Source organism: Callorhinus ursinus, unplaced genomic scaffold (assembly GCF_003265705.2).
Source record: "Callorhinus ursinus isolate GAN/ISIS: 27379988/994484 unplaced genomic scaffold, GSC_fseal_2.0 scaffold107, whole genome shotgun sequence".
In the NCBI taxonomy this organism is placed as follows: domain Eukaryota; kingdom Metazoa; phylum Chordata; class Mammalia; order Carnivora; family Otariidae; genus Callorhinus; species Callorhinus ursinus.
Genome location: NW_027397169.1, coordinates 174,865 through 193,029, shown reverse-complemented (window position 1 = coordinate 193,029; position 18,165 = coordinate 174,865). Strand labels below are relative to the sequence as shown.

The 18,165-nt window shown below is 57.4% G+C and overlaps 2 protein-coding genes and 1 long non-coding RNA gene across 11 annotated transcripts in view; 1 reads left to right on the top strand and 2 right to left on the bottom strand.

Annotated features, from left to right (window-relative positions):
- Positions 1-620: 620 nt before the first annotated feature.
- On the bottom strand, positions 621-7,373 carry ZNF414 (zinc finger protein 414). 8 transcript variants are annotated; one of them, XM_025863159.2, is made up of 9 exons: positions 7,232-7,372; positions 6,196-6,508; positions 5,759-5,866; positions 5,542-5,647; positions 4,642-4,985; positions 4,511-4,561; positions 4,164-4,211; positions 3,885-4,058; positions 1,119-1,362 (listed from the first exon to the last, which is right to left on the bottom strand). In XM_025863159.2, the coding sequence occupies exons 1-9, from the start codon at positions 7,232-7,234 to the stop codon at positions 1,247-1,249; spliced, it is 1,263 nt and encodes a 420-aa protein (XP_025718944.1). In that variant the 5' UTR covers positions 7,235-7,372; the 3' UTR covers positions 1,119-1,246. The 8 variants fall into 8 exon arrangements, with proteins under 8 accessions (XP_025718940.1, XP_025718944.1, XP_073745538.1 ...); XM_073889437.1 differs by lacking the exon at positions 1,119-1,362 and adding an exon at positions 2,547-3,791 and having other exon boundaries at positions 4,501-4,561; XM_025863160.2 differs by lacking the exon at positions 1,119-1,362 and adding an exon at positions 2,547-3,791.
- Positions 7,374-8,720: 1,347 nt separating this feature from the next.
- The window catches only part of LOC112816584 (uncharacterized), a 49,173-nt gene continuing 39,728 nt past the window's right edge, over positions 8,721-18,165 (top strand). Inside the window, exon 1 of the long non-coding RNA XR_012377094.1 lies at positions 8,721-9,049. This is a non-coding gene — a long non-coding RNA (uncharacterized lncRNA). The remainder of the gene's footprint in view (positions 9,050-18,165) is intronic.
- MYO1F (myosin IF) overlaps positions 10,235-18,165 on the bottom strand; it is a 31,945-nt gene continuing 24,014 nt past the window's right edge. For both annotated transcript variants that reach the window (XM_025863141.2, XM_025863142.2), the window contains 9 exons: positions 14,817-14,931; positions 14,554-14,723; positions 13,696-13,841; positions 13,207-13,353; positions 12,936-13,084; positions 12,364-12,447; positions 11,643-11,838; positions 11,387-11,556; positions 10,235-10,690 (listed from right to left, as the gene is read on the bottom strand). In XM_025863141.2, coding sequence (XP_025718926.1) covers positions 10,614-10,690; positions 11,387-11,556; positions 11,643-11,838; positions 12,364-12,447; positions 12,936-13,084; positions 13,207-13,353; positions 13,696-13,841; positions 14,554-14,723; positions 14,817-14,931 — 1,254 coding nt within the window. In that variant the 3' untranslated portion in view covers positions 10,235-10,613. The remainder of the gene's footprint in view (positions 10,691-11,386; positions 11,557-11,642; positions 11,839-12,363; positions 12,448-12,935; positions 13,085-13,206; positions 13,354-13,695; positions 13,842-14,553; positions 14,724-14,816; positions 14,932-18,165) is intronic.

Below are 18,165 nucleotides of genomic sequence, written 5' to 3'. Positions count from 1 at the left end.
TGGAGCCTCAGGTTTCTAAAGATCCTAGGTGATGCCCTGGAGTGGTGGGGTTGTAGACGGATCCAGTCTGTCTTGAGGACACTGCATCCCCGGCTGGAGCCGTTCATTATCTCCCTGCCATGGAGGCCACAGGCCGCACAGTCGGAAAGGACTCTGCCTGTTTGTGTCTTTTAAGAGGCACAGCTTGAGGATTCTGGAGCCTCTGTGCCTGCCCATCCCCATCCTGCACTAGCACGCGTGCACCCTGGGTCACATTCCCAGATGTGGGGTCCCCTTGGAACAGGAGTCCCAGGAGACCAGGGATGATGAGAGTGGGTCCTCCCTGGGTCTCTGGGACAAGCCAGCACAGGCTGCTCACAGGCTGCGCACAGGCTGACTGACCCTCCCAGAGTTTGGTGAATGAGGGAAATGAATTAATGAAACAAGTGATTATTGGCCAAGAGCATACAGTAGGTGCCCAATCAAGGTAAGGTAAAGGACTGAACGCTGGTGACAAGCTGGTGACTTCCCAGGCTCTAAGGCCAGCCACCCCGTGTGAACCCCCCCCCAGGCCTGGAACTCAGTTTGGAGGGTCCCACCCTGGCAAGCCCTATTCCTCCACGGTCCCCAGGAGGTGTCCCCCCCGCCCCTCCCCCCACACCCCTTTGTGTTTGGAGCCTTCCAGGTGGCTCTGGGCTGGACTGCAAAGCGCGGCCATTAACTTGGGCAGGAGGTTCCACAGATGGAATTGAGGAACCTGAAGCCCGAAGTGAGCCTGGGCCACAAGGGTCTGCCTTGGGGTTTCAGTGGTGGTGGGGCGTGCGGGGAGGTGTTGGCTTCAGGGAGCCTGTGGAACAATGGGCTAAGGAGGGGTCCCGGGATTCTGAGCACATGGCGGGGCTGGTGAGCCAGAGCAGGCGCAAGAGCAGGGACATGCACCTGGTTGCCCTGGGTCAGGGGACAGACACGGTGGTGGTCTCCACGCTCAGCCACATGTCCAAGTGCACGCAGTCGAGGACTGAGCACGTGGGCAGCCCATCCTGGGGGTCGAGGGGCGCACGGAGGATCAGGGGCCTGGGATGGCAGTGCTCGCATCCAGGTCAAAGGCAGGGCTTTGGGACATGCACCCAGGAGCCTTGCTTCCCCTCTCCCGGTCTTGTGATGGGGCTGGTCCTGGACAACTGCTGGACTGGCACCTGGCCGCACTCAGCTGATGTAAGCTGCCTGGAGAGGCTCGGCCTCTTCAGTGCAAACCTGCAGCCTCTTATCAACCAGCCCCCCGTTGGGCTAGCTGGGCAAAGTGGATGACTGCTCTGATCCGCTGGCCTGTCCTTCCATCTTCCTTCAAGACTGGCACTCCTGGGCGCCCTCTGCTGGGCCGAGCTGGGGCAGACAGAAGACTTGGCGGTCAATCAGGCTTTTTGCAGTCGGGGGAAGGGGGGCCCTCTGAGGTCTCACTTTGGCCAGAGGGAGGGCAGGGGCTGCGGAAGCCCAGGAGAGACACTGGGAGATTTCCCAGTTAAGCTGAAAAAGTTGGACATGAGTTGGGAGGGGGCAAGGGTAGGAAGTTGCTTTTGGAGTGAGCAGTGTGCCCAGGCTCCTTTGGCCTCTGGGCAGTTTCAGGTTGCTGGGCTGGGGGAGGGCAGGGGACACTGTCCCCTTGGTAGAAGCTGTTGCGTTTACAAGGGTGATGGGGTGGGGTGGGGTACCTGGGCCAAGATACTGGCTCTGGGACTCTCTGGAAAGGTCCTGAGAGACTGGGAAGTGGCATTGCTTGGATTTGGGGGTGGCTGAATGAGAGCCCTGATGGGGGAAGGGCCTCTGACACCTTGGAGACAGGTTGGGTTCCTGGGGGAGAGGGAACCCTGAACCCTGTCCCCGGAGATGTGGGAAAAGGGGAGGTGTCCTTTGGTCCTCACTGCCTGGGTTTTCTTATAGATGGGAACCGTTCCCAGCTTCTAGGGTGGTACAGAATCAGTGAGGGAACTGGAGCTGGGCTTGGCTCAGTCATCCTACCCCCCTAGCCTCACCTCTAGCTGTAAAATGGGCCCCTTGATCCCACCCCACTTCCTTCCTGGGTTCTTTGTTGGGGGGTGTTCCAGGCAGCCATGGGCTTGGTAGCCAGAGGGATGTGAATCACTCACAAACATTTCTCAAGCCCCCACCCTCTCTCCCCAGTCCCTGTTTGAATCTTCACAAGGACTCCAGAGGGTAAGCATCCTGACACCCATCTTAAGGACTAGCAAAGTGAGATGCAGGGAGGTTGAGTCTTCTCCAGGGTCACAAAGCCCTGGCTTCAAGGCTCCTGGCTGGGAAGAGGAAAGCTCAGGGGTCCTGAAGCCCCAAGGTCCCCTGATGGCTCCGCCGGCCCGACAGCGGGTGCTGAGCGATATCTGCCTCAGCACGGGCCCGGAGGTGCTGGCAGAACAGACACCTGGCCTGAGCCAGCTGAGTCTCAGCTCCGACCCGGCAATGACACTGCAGCCCTGAAGCCCCGCGGGTGGGCTCCTGGGTGCAGGTGGGCCGGTCCTAAGGGCACTCAGATCAGCACCCCCCCCCCCAGCTTTCAGGAAAAGCAGAAGGGCCTCTGGAGCTTAGAGCTGTTCAACTGCAAGGAGGCTGGGGAGTTCTTGCTCAAAGACGGTCTGTGTTCCCCAGAAAGAGGATGATGAGGAGGAGGAGGAGAAGAGGAGAGGGATGAGGGAGGGGGTGGGTGTGTTCGAGATGGAGCCTCGTGGGTTATTAGAACAAGGTCTCCACTACCAGGCAGTAATGAGAAGAGACCCGTTTTCTGTGTTCAGACTGGGGGGAAAGGCAGGAAGGGTTGCTTCAGGTACCTGAGGAGGGGGAAGAGGGTCAGGAGCCTCGGCTAGGGGACCCTGGGGCTGGAAGGGAGCAAGATGCAGGAGGTAAAACTAGCTTCTGAGGGGTGGCTGCCAACAGCACGCCTAAGACTTCCACGTTCAGGAGGCTTGGCCCACTGGGTTTGGTGACAACAGCGCTGGGACAGCAGTGTGGCCCCAGATTTTGAACCCTGACCCAGGCCCGATTCCCCATGACAGAAGGGAAAAGGAGATCCTCATGGCTGGAAGACAGGGGAGGGGTGAGGAGGGAGGGAGCCCAGGCTCCCTAGGGCTGGCTTTGACCCACCCTCCTCCTCAGAGCCGACAAAGGGACAGAAATGAAAGCAAGCAGCCAAAGATGAGGGTCTGGAAGACAGTGAAGAAGACAAAACCAGAGCCCCTGGGGGCCCTGGCTCCAGCACCTCAACCCTGTCACCTGCGAGTCTGCACTGGCTTCAGGATTGGGGGGGGGGCGCTCCAGCAGGGTCAGCCCCAGCACTTTCTCAGGACCAGCCTGTCTTACTGACTCCTGGGACTTAAATAAAAGCGATGTTTCCATCCCATCTGGTTTCTGGAAATGGGACAAGAGGCACTGGCAGCCCCAACTACAGCTGGATAGGATAGCACTGGGCTGGAGACCTGGGTCCCAGTTGTTCAAGTGACAGGGGAGTGGTGAGGTTGAGGGGAGGCTTGTCCCCTCTCAGGGTGTGAGCACCCCAGGACTGCTAGACCGGCTGCTGTGCATCGGAGGGGCAAGGGACCCAGACACAGCACCGGCTGGCTCATCGCGCCTCCTTTATTAAGTCTCCCCACCCCCTCCATCTTAAGCCTCATTAAAATTACAAAACTACCCGCATCCTACAGTCCAGCCCCCCCCCCCCCCCCGCGGCGGGATTCAGAACGGCGAGAAAACCGGACACTCCCCCTCTGTCAGCAGCGGAGACACCTTGGGTGCAAGCGGGACCGGGTCTGGGTGGGGCAGAGGAGGGGGCGCCTGAGCCTCGGCCCCGCCCCTCGCCTCGGGGCCCCCGCCCTCCCCACCGGAGCGCTCCTCCGCCTTACCCGCCGGCGCGTCGGGGCGCGGCTGCCCGGGCCCCGGGGCCGCGGGGGCGATGGGCCGGTGGTCCTCCAGATGCAGTGTCATGGCGGGCCGCGAGGCCGTGGAGAAGGCGCACTGCATGCACGAGTAGCGGCCGCGCGTGTGCTCCCACACGATGCGGCTCGGGGCCGCGTGCCCTGCGGGCAGGCGGGACCCCGTCAGTCCCGGCCACCCCCAGGGACGGTGGACGTGGACGAGTGCGGGTCAGACCTTTCCCCGCCTCCCCATCAGCTCCCGGGCACCTGGCTGGTCTGGCCTGGCTGATCCATTGCTCCCGAGCGTGTTCCCTCCTGTAATTGGGGGGGGGGGGGGCACTAACTTGACTTATCCGAATCCCCCACTCCTATCCCTGGAACCACCGCAGAGGGAAGGACTTGGGAAGCGGGCGCGGGTTTTACACGGAAACGCCGGCGCAGATGAAGGCTCAGGGGCCAACAATTTTTAAGGCAAAAGTCGTGTATTTCGGGGGTGGCAGCTCTGGCCACCTGGGAAAGGGCGGGCAACGCTGCCTCCCAGCATCCCCTGGGCCCAGCAGGGCGCAGGACAGAAAAATCCCCTCCACCCCTCCCTGGTGATCACCTGCACGCACCTGAGGGCGCGTCGGAGCCGCCCTGGGGTCTTCGCGGGCTGCCGCCGGCACCTGAGATAAACAGGCGGGTCAAGGTCAGAAGTCTGGGTGAGCCCACCTCACCCTTCAGGCGGCCCTGCTCCCACACTCACCTTGGCTTTTTTTCCAGACTGCGGCGCTGGAGGCGGGCGGCCCGGGCGCCGCGGCCAGGAAGGGGCGCAGGCGTGGGGGACTTAGGCCAAAGGGCGCGGGGTTCAAGTAGGGCAGAAAGGGCCCGGTGGGGGCAGGGGCGGGGGTCGTGAAGGGCTCGAGCAGCGGGAACGGCAGGCCCGGCGCCGACACAATGTCGGACTCCGGGGGACGCTCGGGCGCGGGTGGCTCCTTGTCTAGGGCTGGGGGTGGCGGCGCGGCTGGGCTCTGCGCATGCTCGGCGCAAACATGCAGATGCTTGAAGAGCGAGCGGTGCGTGCGGAAGCGCAGGAGGCAGTTCTCACACCTGGGGGCAGGCACAGGGCTGGGCTGGGTCTCTTGGGGGACGAGGGTAGGGCCTATCCGATGCTACCTGGGGAGGCGCGGCGCGAGGGCGGTAAGTAAGGGAGCCTAAGGCCCAAATCACAGATTCCCCACTGGCGGCGGGGGGTAAGCTTGCCCTGAGCGCCCCCAAATGTGGCCGCGACCCTCCCGGACCCCTCCGGGTCCTTGCCCTGGGAAAACGAGGAAGGAAGTCTCAATTTTGACTTAGACGGCCAGTTTTCTTCTAGGGAGGTCAGGAGGAACTGGGCGGAGACGCACGACGTATGCCCCGCCCTTTCCGAGCTCCGCCCTCCGGGTCTCTGAGACTCGTTCCAGTAACCAGTCTCTCTTTTTGGGCAGGTAAGGGCAGGGCTTGCCCGAGGCCACGCCCACTGCCAGACTCGCCACCTCCCCCCCGACCCCGCGCCCCACCCCCCCAGGAAGGACCCCAGGTAGTGGCAATCAAATCAGGGGTGGGAGGAGCTGCCAGAGGCCTGATCACGGAGCACCAGTGGAAGTCAGGAGAGTAAGGGTCTCACTTGAAGTAGCGGTTGGGTTTGTAGTGCAGCTTGCCATGTGCCACCAGTTCCTGCATGCTGGGGAAGGTCTCGGTGCAGCTCAGGGCGGAACAGCGGAAGAGCTTGCCTGGCAGGGCAGGGATGAAGGACAGAGTGGAGAGGGGTGGCCAAGGCCGGCCTGGAGGCTCTGCCTGCCTCCCACCCCAAACTGCCTCCGCACCACCTACTCTGGCCCTACCTTCCAGGGACTGTGTGGGTGGGCAGTGGGTACGCAGATGCTGTGCCAGATCACGAACACTGGGGAAACTGAGACAGCAGCCAGGGCTGGAGCAGGGTATCTGCTTCCCTGCAGGATGCACAGAAAGGAGGGTGTCACCCACTCTTCCCCCGTCCACGCTGTCCAGAGTTCTGCCCCAGAGAGGCATATGAGGCTGGAATTACCCTGCTGGTTTCTTACCAGGGCCTTTACCATCTTCTTCCCCCACCAGACAGAGCTGCCAGAGGACAGGGGCTGGCTTGGCTGGCTCACATCACTGTAGCCACAGCCTGGCATACACTTGGTGCTCAGTAAATGGTGATTCCCTCTTGATGGGGCCCAAGTTTGGAGAGACTCTGTACTCCTCTCAATTGTTCCAAGGCCTGTGACCACCCCCAGAAGGCTCCATCACATATCACCTGGTTGTTGGCGTCGTCTGGGAGGCCTCAGGTCCTCGCTGGTCCCAGAGACTGTGCTGGTGGGGCCAAGGCTGGATCCGGGACCAGGCTGAACACTGTCTGGGGCAGAGGGGGCACCCTGCTGGGTCCCTCCAGGCCCTCCTCGGTCCCACGCTGGGGGTGTGGCTGCCCGTTCAGGGCCTGGCTCCTCCCCCATGGAAGAGGAGGTGGCTGCTGCGGCCACAACTGGGGACAACACTTCCTTGTCAGTCTCATTGAAGCTGGGCTCTGCAGCGGCCGGCATGTCCGGGCTGGGCCCCGAGGGTTCCTCCTCCTAGTGGAAGGAAAAGGCAGGGAGAACCCCTCTGGGCCCAGGTCGGCCTGGGCCAGCCAGGGGAACCCCTCCCACCCCGCCAAGACCTTTGGACATTCCTGAAGCAGCGAATGCCTTTGAGAAATCACCTGGTCAGCCCCCATCCTAAGGAGTCACCATCAGGGGAGGGCAGGGGATAAGGGTGGATTGAGCCTCCTGTGTTCCAATCTCTGGGAGGGAGCTGGGAGGTGTCCCAATTGCAGAAGGGGGTATCTGTCAGGAATTACTATGAAAGTAGCAGTCCTTCGTCCCTAACTTGGGACAGGGGGACGCCCCTTACACGGCAGGGACGTGGCCTACGGGGTGTGGGCGGGACGAAGGTTACAAAGACGGGGCTCCGAACAGGGCGCCGCTGGGAACATGCTGGAGGGGCCAGAGGGATCAAGTGGACTGTTTGCGGACGGAAATACATACACCGGCCCGGCTCGAGCTGTGCAGTCGAACCCGGAGGGGGCTAGGGGCCCCGATGTGTAAGGAACAGGGGCGGAGCTCGAGTCCTGTAGGCGTGGCCCAGTCGAAGCCGGGCCAGGAAGCCGGGGGTGGGGTGTTCCCCAAGTGACAGCCAGCGACGGGAGAGTGCCCGGATGTGGGGGCGGGGTCGGCCGGAGGGTGCGCGTGCGACAGGGCCGCGCCCCGCCAGTACCCGCTGCTTCGCCGCGCCCGCATCCCCGACGCCGCGCTCACCATCCTCGACTCGGCTCAGCCTCTTATTCCTGTGGCTCCGGCGGCTCCGGCTGAGACTGCGGCGACTCCCTGGGCGGCCGCGGGCTCGCGCTCACGTCGACGCCATTTTCCGCCTCCCAGATCTCGCGAGAGCGGGGGCAGGGCCTGCGCACAGCGCCCCTCGAGGGGGTGGGGCCTGAGATCTGGGTCCTCCAGGAGGCGAGCTCGGTAGGCGGTGCTGCGGGTTTGCAAGCCCAGACCTATCAAAGAGTGCACCTTTAAAGACCTTGTGCTCAGAGATCCTGGCGAAAAATCCTTCGGGGCCTCTGTTCTCGTCTGCTAAATGGGTATCTTTATCCCCTCCCGTCCCATCACCAGCTCTCAGCCGCTCTCCTTTTTGAAGAGGTGATGTTGTTTGGGCCGCCTTTTTGGAGAGAAATTGGCAGTGATCGTCAGCATTGTCAATGCACGGAGTTCTGAAGTTCTAATAGGCTCCTTGTGATAGCCAGGGGCAGGAAGCAAGCTGTCTGTCCTCCGGACAGGTGTAGCCTAAGGATGGAGACCCCTGGGTGGGCCGGCGTGGAATAAGGCACCTATCCATCCTACATTCCTTGAGCGCCTACTGTGTGCGAGGCGTTGGGGACCCAGAGGGGAACAGGACAAACATCCTTGCCCTCAGGGGCCTGCTCACATTTTAAAATGGGGAAACAGACAATGAGTCAACAAATGCAGAAAACCACCTTAGGGATATTAAGTGCTACAAAGGAAAACGCACACAGAAGGGAGAGAAGTCTCTCTTGAGTTGACTTTTGAGCTGTTACCTGATGGTCAGGAAGGAGTGAGCAAATGGAAGGTCAGGGGACTCTGGGAAGTGGATAGCTGTGCAAATGTCCTGAGGTGGGGAGGGACAAGCTTCTCAAGGACCAGTAAGGAGATCAGCTCACTGCTGGAACAGAGTGGAGGCAGAGTGTGGAGGTCAGTAAGTGAACTTGGTGCAGGGAAGGTCACACAGGACCTCATGAACCATAGAGAGGAGTGCGGTTTCTGTTCTCATCATTGATGTATTTTTAGCAGGGGTAGGTCCACCATCTGATTCTTGGGTGTTGTTTGGAGGATGGGCAGTTGGGGGGATGGTAAAGTGGATCTTTGATCTCAGGTCTCTATAATACATCATTTAACATTCAAGAGGTGTCTGTTGAGTTCTGAGCAAGTATAGACTTTATGTGCAGCGTATTTTCATCTGTGTACATAAGATGTACCTATGTGCCTTTATATGTGGAGAATATCATTAGAAGGAGACATTAAAAAAGTGGGGAGGGGAACAGAGATTTTCAAGTGAGGGAGAGACTGTCTTTTCATACTTTGTGCTGTTTGAATTTAAAAAAATGTGGTTTTGATTATCATTAATACAGTTAAAAACTCTTTAATCTAAAAAAAAAAACCGGATCGTTTGATGCAGGGTGGAGGTGTGTTTGTGTGTGGAGGGGAGGTTGGTGCAATCTGGGGAAGGGTGGGGTGAGGCCTCAGAAGGACATGGACCCAAGGAAGGGAGAGGAGGGGCCAGGCTTAAGAAATTCTATAAGTCAACAGGATGTGGGGCTGTGGAGTGGGCAGGGCCAAGGTGATTCTGAGGTTTGCAGTCTGAAGATGCTGTAACCTAGATGTGAGGCCCAGAAAGCCCTACTTCCTGTAAATGGGGTGACCGCCATGGCAGTGGGGCCCTGGAATTGTACCCCAAAATGTCAGGGGGCAGGCAGCCTGCATGGTGAGTTCAAGGAGAGAGGAAGGAGGTGGAAGCCCCAATTCCTCTTCGGCACCAGGAAATGCCCAGTTGATGAGGTTGGTGGCTCATGCACTTCCTCCTCAGCCTGTCCTAATGTCTAAGTGTTGCAGAGAGAGACATGCACAGTGGTGGTTGGGCAGCGGAGGAGCGAAAATCAGAGATGGAGGAAACCAGGGACATTCAGGGGACTGGTTAAATGCTTTTGTGTAATGATTGGCTAATAAAAGGGTTGCTGAGACCCAGTTGTGACCTTGGGATTTTTTTTCAGCCACGCTCAGTTTCCCAAAGCAGGGACAGAAGAGAGAGGTTCAGGTCCTGCAGAAGGTGCTGCTGGCCAGTCTTTCTCTGATACCTCCTCTCCCATCCTCCAGTTGGGTAGGGGTCCTCTGCCTGGAGTTCTCCTGTCACAGCGCAGATCGCTGTATGTGGTGTCTGCCGGTCAAGATCTGCTGACCCCAAACCCTTTTCTTCCTTCTTGGCTCCTCCAGCAATGCCCACTCTCTCTCTGCATCCCCTTCCCCTGCCCCAGCCCCTGTCTCTTCTCTGGCCCAGTCCTGACCACCACCAATTTGGCTGTGTCTCTCCCAGACTGGCTGCCCTTTGAGGGTCTGAGCCCAGAGTGGGTGTCTGTTTGGGAAGTCGGGATACTTAGGCTCAGACCATGGTGGGATCCCCAGCAGTTCCACCTGCATCTGCAGGGAGTTCTGAAAAGCTCAGGCTCCATCACTGGCTTGGAAAGATCTGGGGAGTCCAGTGGCCAGGCTGACCCCCTAAATCCATGACAATAGGTGCAGAAAGCCAGGGCCCTTGCATATCAGAACTGGTTCTGACTCCAGGTGAGTGAGGGCTAAGAAAGCACAGACATGGGGGTGGTGGTGTGGGGGCCAGGGGTGGCCCAGGCTGGATCGTGAAGGACCGTGTGGGACCTGCCTCCTTCCTCAGGGTCCAGTCAGGTCCTGGATGGGTTTGGGGGCTGCAGATTCAAAGATGACAGGACCCACCAGACTATTTTCTGCAGGAAGGCCAGGATGCAAATGGCCAAGAGTGGGTGAGCGGGCAAGTGGGACAAACACCAGCTTTGGGAGATGTGGGGTGGGCGTATATATGAGTTCAAGGCTTGGCTCTGTGGGATCTTGGGCAAGTGACAAAACTTCTCCCGGCCCCCAGTTTTGCACCTGTAATGGGGTATTTGCGGCTTTTCCCTCAGCGTCTGGTTAGCGCTCAGTAAATTTAATTCATACTTTCACCTGGCAAATGTTTATTGCCTCAGTGATGACAGAAGAAGGGGAGTCTCACTTGTCAAGGTGTCCCCAACTGTGCTTGGCACTTTGCCGACAGGACACAACGCATATATACTCACAAGGCAGCTGGGAGGTAGATTCTGCTATTAGCCCTGTTTGACACAGGAGGCGTGTGACATGGGGGATGCCAGGGCCCTGGGGTGGCTGCAGTGGTGACCCCCAGACCTAGACCCAGGGCCTGGGCTGGGCTGGGCTGGGCTGGAGGCCCCAGGACTGGACCTTCTGGCTAATGTGGCCAAGGAAAACCAGGCCCTCGCCAGCAGGGCCTGGCTCCCTGGCAGGCAGGCAGGCGGGCAGGAGGCCGAATCCGGGCCCCCTCTCAGATCTTCTCCACGTAGTTTCCTGGGAAGAGGCCCTCCTGGCCGTGCAGCCGGCCTTTCCACCAGCCTGAGGAATCTGTGGGCAAGAGGGGAGCGTGAGGCAGTGTGCGGCCCACCCAGGAGGAAGCCTTCGTGGGGCTCCCTGCCTGTTTTATTCATCACCACTGGTGTGGCAGAAGGCAGATGCTGAAAAGAGAACTGTCATCAGGTGGAAGGAGGGATGGATGGACGAACTCATGGTTTTTCCTGCCACTGCCTCACACTCTGTCATGTTCTAAACCGTTCTCTCGTGCTCGTCCCTCATCTCTTCCTACAGGTGCCTCCCCTCACTCCACATGAGGGACCAGTGAATGACCCCTTTGGGACTCCCCACTTACTCGCAGAGGGTGCTGCTGAGTCCCAAGCCCTTCTGGGAGGGGCGGGCAGCCCAGGGGGCTAAGGTAGGAAGGTGGCCTGGGCCATCCAGACATGACCGACCCATTTTTACTCACAAGGGGTCGCTTTGAGGTGGGTTCTGCTATTAGCCCTGGGCTTCACGGGAGAGAAAAATGAGGCCCAGGGGATTGGGCATGCTGCTGTGAGGCCAGGCCCCCAGAGAGCCTTAGGAGGGAACCTCCAGATCTGAGGACTTCTAGCTTATGCAGCCACTGGCCCGGAAGAGAGTATCTCTGGTGGGGGCTGGTTGCTTCTGTTCTCTTCCGGAAAGGTGTGCAGGAATGGGGGGTTGCCAAGCAGGGTCTGACTCCTCCCCGCTCTGCCCTGAGACACACACCTTCCATGAGGATCTCGATGACCTCGTTCACGTTGAAGCTCAGCTCGTCCACATCTTGGCCCACATACTGGTACAGTGCCCGGCACCGCGGGCCATGCATCCGAGGCTGGGGCTTGGGTCGGCCCACGCCCGGCACAGGTCGCTGCCCCACACTGCGCTTCCTCTGCATGCTGTGGGTACAGGGAGCGCTCGTCAAGGCCCAGACACTCCCCTGCCCCCTGTCCACCTCCTGGGGCTGCCCTCTTTCATCACTTACCCTGCTACACCCTGGTCAGGTACGTTAAGGAATTCTGTGTTGTGCTCCGAGGGGGGCCGTGCCCGGGGGCGCCTGCTGACCCTCAGGGCTGAGGATGGAGGGCCCCGGAGAGGCTGCTGGGAGCCCCCTCCAGATGTGATCTCCAGGGGCAGGGGCCCCCTTCTGGCAGAAGGAGGCACTCCATTGTGGTCCAGGCCTGTGGCAGGAGCAAGAGTTGGGTCATTTATCAGGGTGATGGTAGGAGGATTTGGGGAGGACTTAGCTCCAAGATCCCAGTGTGAGGGGGGAGGCAGCTAGTCACATGCTCAACCCAGCATGGTAAGGACTGGCCCAGAGGGAGTCTCTGCAGGGTAAGATCTCCCCTATCCTCTTCTGTAGGAGGGCTTTTGTTGGTGGGTCTTGGAGGATGAATAGGAGCTCAAGCCAAGTGGGAATTTGGGAGACAAGAGGAGCAAACAGCCTAAGGAAAGGCTTGGGGATAAGAACAAATTTGTTAAATTGGCAAAATAAGATGTAGCTTGTGTGACAGGAGTATAAGATGGGAGGAGAGAAGAGGTTGGTGGTTAGCTGGGTTTGGCTTCTGAAGGGCTTTGAATATCAGACTAAGCTTAGTCTGTATTCTGTGGAAGAGGGGGAGCTGTGTAGAGTTCTATCTGTTGACAGCAGGCATGGCTTGGGTCATGGAGCACACAAGAGGCAAGGGAAGACACATCCTCCTCACCTCTGGGAGGCGCAGGGGCTGCCCGGATAGGGGCCTGGGCTGGCCTTCGAGGTTTTCCCTGGGCCATTCCCTTCCGTGTAGGCTCTGAAAGGGGAAAAGAAATGGGAATTTGAGTGGTGACCAGACCACAACAGGCTCTTGGGCCCGCCCACAAGTCCAGGCCACTCTGTGGCCCCGCGCCAGACTCCGCCCCCTGGCTCCCTGGCTGTCCCATCGGCACCGCCCCGTAGTTACTGGAACAGTGGCTCTGCCCAGTAACTGGCCCAGCCCCCCAGGGCCCACCTCTCATTGGCGCGGCTCTCTAGGCCCGCCCACCACTGGGGGGCGTTATGTCCCTGGTCACGCCCCCTCCACATTTCTCTCCCATTCATTGGTTACCTTGCTGACCCTGCCTTCTCCGTGACAGCGACCTTGCCATTACATCTCTCTCGACCCACCCCTCCACGGCCCTAACCCGCTCCGGGCCAGCCTCACTGGCTCCGCCCCCACAGCCTTGGTTAGTACCCCCTCGTTGGCCCCGCCTCCATAGGACCCGCCTCTTTGGCTCCGCCCCCAGCTCTGCGCAGACTCACTGGAGCTTTTGGGCAGCCCGTCGCCCACGCTGACTGTGAGGGTCCGGCCGCTAGCCTTGAGCACGGCCACCTCGCCGGAGCCACGGGAGAAAGTGACGCTGCGGGTGCCACCTCCGCCCCAGCCCTCCTTCTTCACTCGGAACTGTAGTCTGTGGGGAGAGGAGGAAGCTGCGGGGACGCCCACTCCCCAAGCGGGCCGGGGCCGCGGGGCGGGAGAGGGGGAGCTGTGCCCAGCCCAGCCCGAGGACGGTGGCGGGGGGGGGGGGCGTACGTGTCGCTGAAGGTGAGGGGCAGGGCCCTCCGCGCCGCCTCCTCGAAGCGCTTGCTCAGGAGGCTGACGAACTCGGTCTTGAAGATGCTCTCCAGGAAGCTGTCGGCGGCGTCTTCTTGGAGGATGAAGAAGTCGTCCTGCCTTGTGCTGGGGGAGGGGTAGGAGGAAAGGCAGGTGAGGGTGGCAGGACTGACATGTGAGATGCGACGGGGAGGGTCGGGTGAAGGGAAGTGAGGGGTGATGCGAGAGGGGGCAAGGAGCTGGGGAAGGTGGTCATAGGGAAGCGTCAGGTGAGGGAACAGGTGCTCTTGGCACATAACGATCATGAGTGTGGGGGAAGGGGAAGGTGACACGGAGGGCCAAGAGAGGGTTACAGGTATAGCGTAGGTTAGAGGATCAGAGTGACAGATGGGGTGAGCAGTGCGAGGGTAGCTGAGGATGACAGGAGGGCAGATGAGGGGGCGGGGGCAGGGGAGGGCCTGGCCTCACCTAAGGGAAACTCCTCGGAGGGCCTGGATCTCCAGCTTCTTCTTCAGGACCTCACGCACCTGGCCCTTCTCTGGTCCCTTCTTCACCTTCTCCCGTCCGATTATATACACACACTTGGGCGTCAGGATCAAGTCCCTTTTGATGGGCTGTGAGGATGCAGGAGTAGAGCTGGTGGCTGGAGCCCTGGGCATGGGCCACCTGGCTCCACGAGATCAACCTCAGACAGGGGAGTGGTGCTGGCAGGTGAAGGACAGGTCAGCTGAGTGTTTCCCTCCATGTGAAGGTATATGAGGAGTTACATTATATAAGAAATAGGAGGTTGAGTAAGGGTATATTGGCTAGAGAGGGGTTTCTGGGCCAGTGAACAGGTACAGGAGAGGTGGAGGTATACCTGCTGGACGTGGGTGCCCAGGCCAGATGAGAGTGTACATGTGCACAGGTGTGTCTGGGCCAGATGAAGATACAGACGTATTGACAGATCTATCTAGACTGGCTGAGGGTATACCTAATGGATAGGTGTGTCCAGGGTAAGTGGGGGTGGCCCTATGGTCAGGGCTTCTGGGTGAGGGAAGTGTGTAATTGTGGAAAGCTCTGTCTGGCCAGATGAAGATGTATGTGATGGACAGGTATGTCTGGGCTACATGAGGGCATATTTAATAGCCAGATGTATCTACACTAGTTGAGTGTACAGTTGTGTCTGGCTCAGTGGAGGGTGTACCTGTGATGGGGCAGGTGTATCTAGGCTAGGTGAATATATACCTGTGGACAGGTGTATCTGGGCCAGGTGAGGGTGTACCTCTGGTGGGGGTGCCAGGCTGGGGCCAGGATCCCGGACGTGCCCACCTGCTAGCACCTCACCTTGAAGCGGCGGTCGTACTTGATGACCGCGTCAGCGAAGTCCACGCGTTCCCTCTTGCCCAGGAACTGGCGCAGCTCCGGCCGCTCCTCTAGCCCCAGGTAGTCCCCGACGAAGTTCCGATTGATACTGTTCCGTCTCCGCTCCTTCTTGTTCAGCAGGATGTTGGAAGCTGTGGGGACACCGGGTCGGGGGGAGAGGTTGTGGCCTGGCTCTTCCAAGTCCATCTGTCCCCACCCTGAGCCTCCCATCTGCAGCCTCTCACCTTCCTCCCGCATCTCCTCGTACTTCCGGACTGCCACATGGCGCCTCCAGGCCTTCTGGATGGTGCGGGCAAAGCCATCGAACTTGCGCTCCCGCATCTCCTCCAGAAGAAAGAGCTAGGCGAGAGGGAGGGGTGGTGGGTCTTTCTCTGATCCCACCCCACCCACTTGCTCTTGCTTACAGGCACCTGCACACATGCTCATACACTATGGTCAAAAAAATTTTTTTTTCTTCCTCCAAATGACTGGACCCAGGCTTCCCTCCCCATATGGGGCACAAATCCCTGCATTACATGAAACTGTGGGTTGGTCTTGCAGGGTTCGAATCCCAGCTCTCCCTTTTCTAGCTGTGTCGTCTTTGCCAAAAATGGTGTAACATCACAGTTTCTCACACTGCTAGTTAAGTTATGGCATGTCACCCACGTGAGGTGCACCCCAATTTCAGAGATGTTAGAAATGTGAACCAGTGTGCATCTTAGAAAACCAACAAAATACTGTAAATGTGAAAACCCGGTGTATAGGACTGTGATGTACCTGGAGACCAGGTAGTTGTATAGTGTGCAACCTGCCCAGCCATACATGCCAGCCCTGGAAGAGAAGTTTTTGCAGAGAGCAGACTTTTTGAGTTTTAAGAGTCTCAGTCCAGAGGAGACTTAAGGTATAAACTATATTAGAGCAAGTCAGAGTTGAAATGCCATGAAGGATGTCCCTTCACTTAGAATAATAACAGTGAACATATCAAGGAGAGGAGCCCACTGGATATGAAAGTTATAAATCTCAGTAATAAGAACAAGGGGGTGCTGATCGAAGAATAGAATAACCTAGTGGGATAGGACAGATGACTGGGGAACGTAATTCAAACAAATTTATTTATTTGAAGATTTCATTTATTTATTTAACAGAGAGACAGCAAGAAAGGGAACACAATCAGGGGGAGTAGGAGAGGGAAGAAGCAGGCTCTCCGCTGAGCAGGGAGCCCGATGCGGGGCTCGATCCCAGGACCCCAGGATCATGACCTGAGCTGAAGGCAGATGCTTAACGACTGAGCCACCCAGGCGCCCCTAATTCAAACAAATTTAGCGATAAAAGGGACAGCATTGTCAATCAGGGAAATACTGAAATGGGAAATACTGTAAATGGGGCTTTATTTAGAAAAATAATTAGCACTTCACCCAGAGGGATTTGTCAAATACACAAATATTACATCACTGCCAAAAGGCTGGCTGCCTGCTTTGCTGAGCAAGGTGGTTGATGTTTCCCAGAAACCCCAGGGTTCGCCGCAGGGACCGAAGTAAGTCTGTAGATACTTGGCTCAAATGCACTTTAAAAAAATATATCTTGGAGGGGGTACCTGGGTGACTCGGTTGAGCGTCCGACTTTTGATCTCAGGGTCGTGAGATCGAGCCCCAATGGGGCTCCGTTCTTAGGGGGGAGTCTGCTTCTCTCTCTCCCTCTCCTTCCGCCCCTCCTCCCCGCTCATTCTCTCTAAAATAAATAAATCTTTATATATCTTTGAGAACTTTTAAAGCTGTGGGTGTTTATAAGTGTTCATGAAAGGTGGGGATCTTTTCACCAGGAAGGAATCCTAACCCCACCAAGGCTATAGTTTCACAGGCTGCAGGGAATTGAGTGGAGTTTCCATATTCCTTTGTTTCTCAGACCGATATTATATGGGTCAGTGGGTCTGTGTGCAAAGCATGCCCAAGTAATGCCTTGTATGGGGTGTCTGGACGGCACGGAAGTACGTTCTGCAGTTTGCTAAGAGGACACCAGGTATGAATAAAGAACTTGCAGAACTGGGGGTGGGTCAGTCAACCAGGAGTCCTCTCTGCCTTAGCTGTTTAGGGCAGATGGGACGAGTGTCCTGCAACCTCGTTATTTCTGCTCAGGGAAGGGAATTCGTTTTCAATTTGGGAAAGGAATCTTCCTGTCTACAGAGTTTAAAATTCGTCTCCTTCGGGGTGCCTGGGTGGCTCAGTTGGTTAAACAACTGACTTCGGCTCAGGTCATGATTCTGAGGTCCTGGGATCGAGCCTCATGTTGGGTTCCCTGCTCAGTGGGGAGTCTGCTTGTCCCTCTGCCTGCCCCTCCCCCTGCTTGTGCATGCGCGTGCGCACGCTCTCTCGTTCAAATAAATAAATAAATAAATAAATAAATAAATAAATAAATAAAATCTTTAAGAAAATAAAATAAAATTCATCTCCTTCAGGGCACCTGGGTGGCTCAGTTAAGCGTTTACCTTTATTTATTTATTTATTTATTTATTAAATATTTTATTTATTTATTTCAGAGAGAGAGAGAGAATGAGAGATAGAAAGCACGAGAGGGAAGAGGGTCAGAGGGAGAAGCAGACTCCCCGCTGAGCAGGAAGCCTGATGTGGGACTCGATTCCAGGACTCTAGGACCATGACCTGAGCCGAAGGCAGTCGCTTAACCAACTGAGCCACCCAGGCGCCCAAACGTCTACCTTTAGCTCAGGTCGTGATCCTAGGGGCCTGGGATGGAGCCCCGGGTCGGGCTCCCAGCTCAGCAGGGAGAGTCTGCTTGTCTCTCTCGCTTTGCCCCTCTTCCCACTTGTGTTCTCTCTCTCTAATAAATAAAATAAAATAAAATTCATCTCCTTCATGTGCAGAGGGCAGAGCTGCATGTGCTTGAGGTGGGTAGATAGGCCCTAAATCCGAGCTTATCCCAGTGTACTGGCTTGAATAGTGTCCCCCCCCCCCAGTTCATGTCCACCGGAACCTGTGAATGTGACCTTCCCTGGAGAGAGGGTCTTTGCAGATGTAATCAAGTTAAAATGAGGTCATACTGGAGTAGGGTGGGCCCTCAATCCAATATGACTGGTGTCCTTCTAAGAAGAGGGACATTTGGACCCAGACACAGAGGAGAAGGCCTTGTGATGACAGAGGCAGAGACTGGGGTGATCAGGAGTAGCAAGGATGGCTAGCGATCACCAGACATTAGGGAGAATCAAGGAAGGATCTTCCCTGGAGCCTTTAGAGGGAGCGTGGCCATGCTGACACCTCATTTTGGATTTCTAGCCTTCAGAAACATGGGAAAATTAATTTCTGTTGACTTAAGCCATCCAGTTTGTGGTATTTTGTTAGAGCTGCCCGGCATGACAGGCAGTGAAGGCCAGCAGGTATGTAAAACACTGAGGATATTTTGAGTCCATGTTACAAGGCACAGAATCCAAGTCAGAATCATCCCAGCGTAAGTGCATTTATGGTTGAGAAAGTCCCCAACTCCATTAGTTCTTTGCTCAATTTTGATACAGCGCAGTTACAAACAGTCATAAAACTGTTCCCATGTTTCTTCTGTTTTCATTTTACTAAAATGATTCTCATCAGG

What these genes read in the sequence shown, in the direction of transcription:
- ZNF414 (XM_025863155.2), bottom strand. An exon ending in ACCCACACAGTCCCTGGAAG is followed by an intron (nt 5,648 to 5,758) that starts GTAGGGCCAGAG and finishes CTGCCCTGCCAG; the next exon opens with GCAAGCTCTTCCGCTGTTCC. An exon ending in GCGCCCTCAGGTGCGTGCAG is followed by an intron (nt 4,059 to 4,500) that starts GTGATCACCAGG and finishes GCCTGCCCGCAG; the next exon opens with GGCACGCGGCCCCGAGCCGC.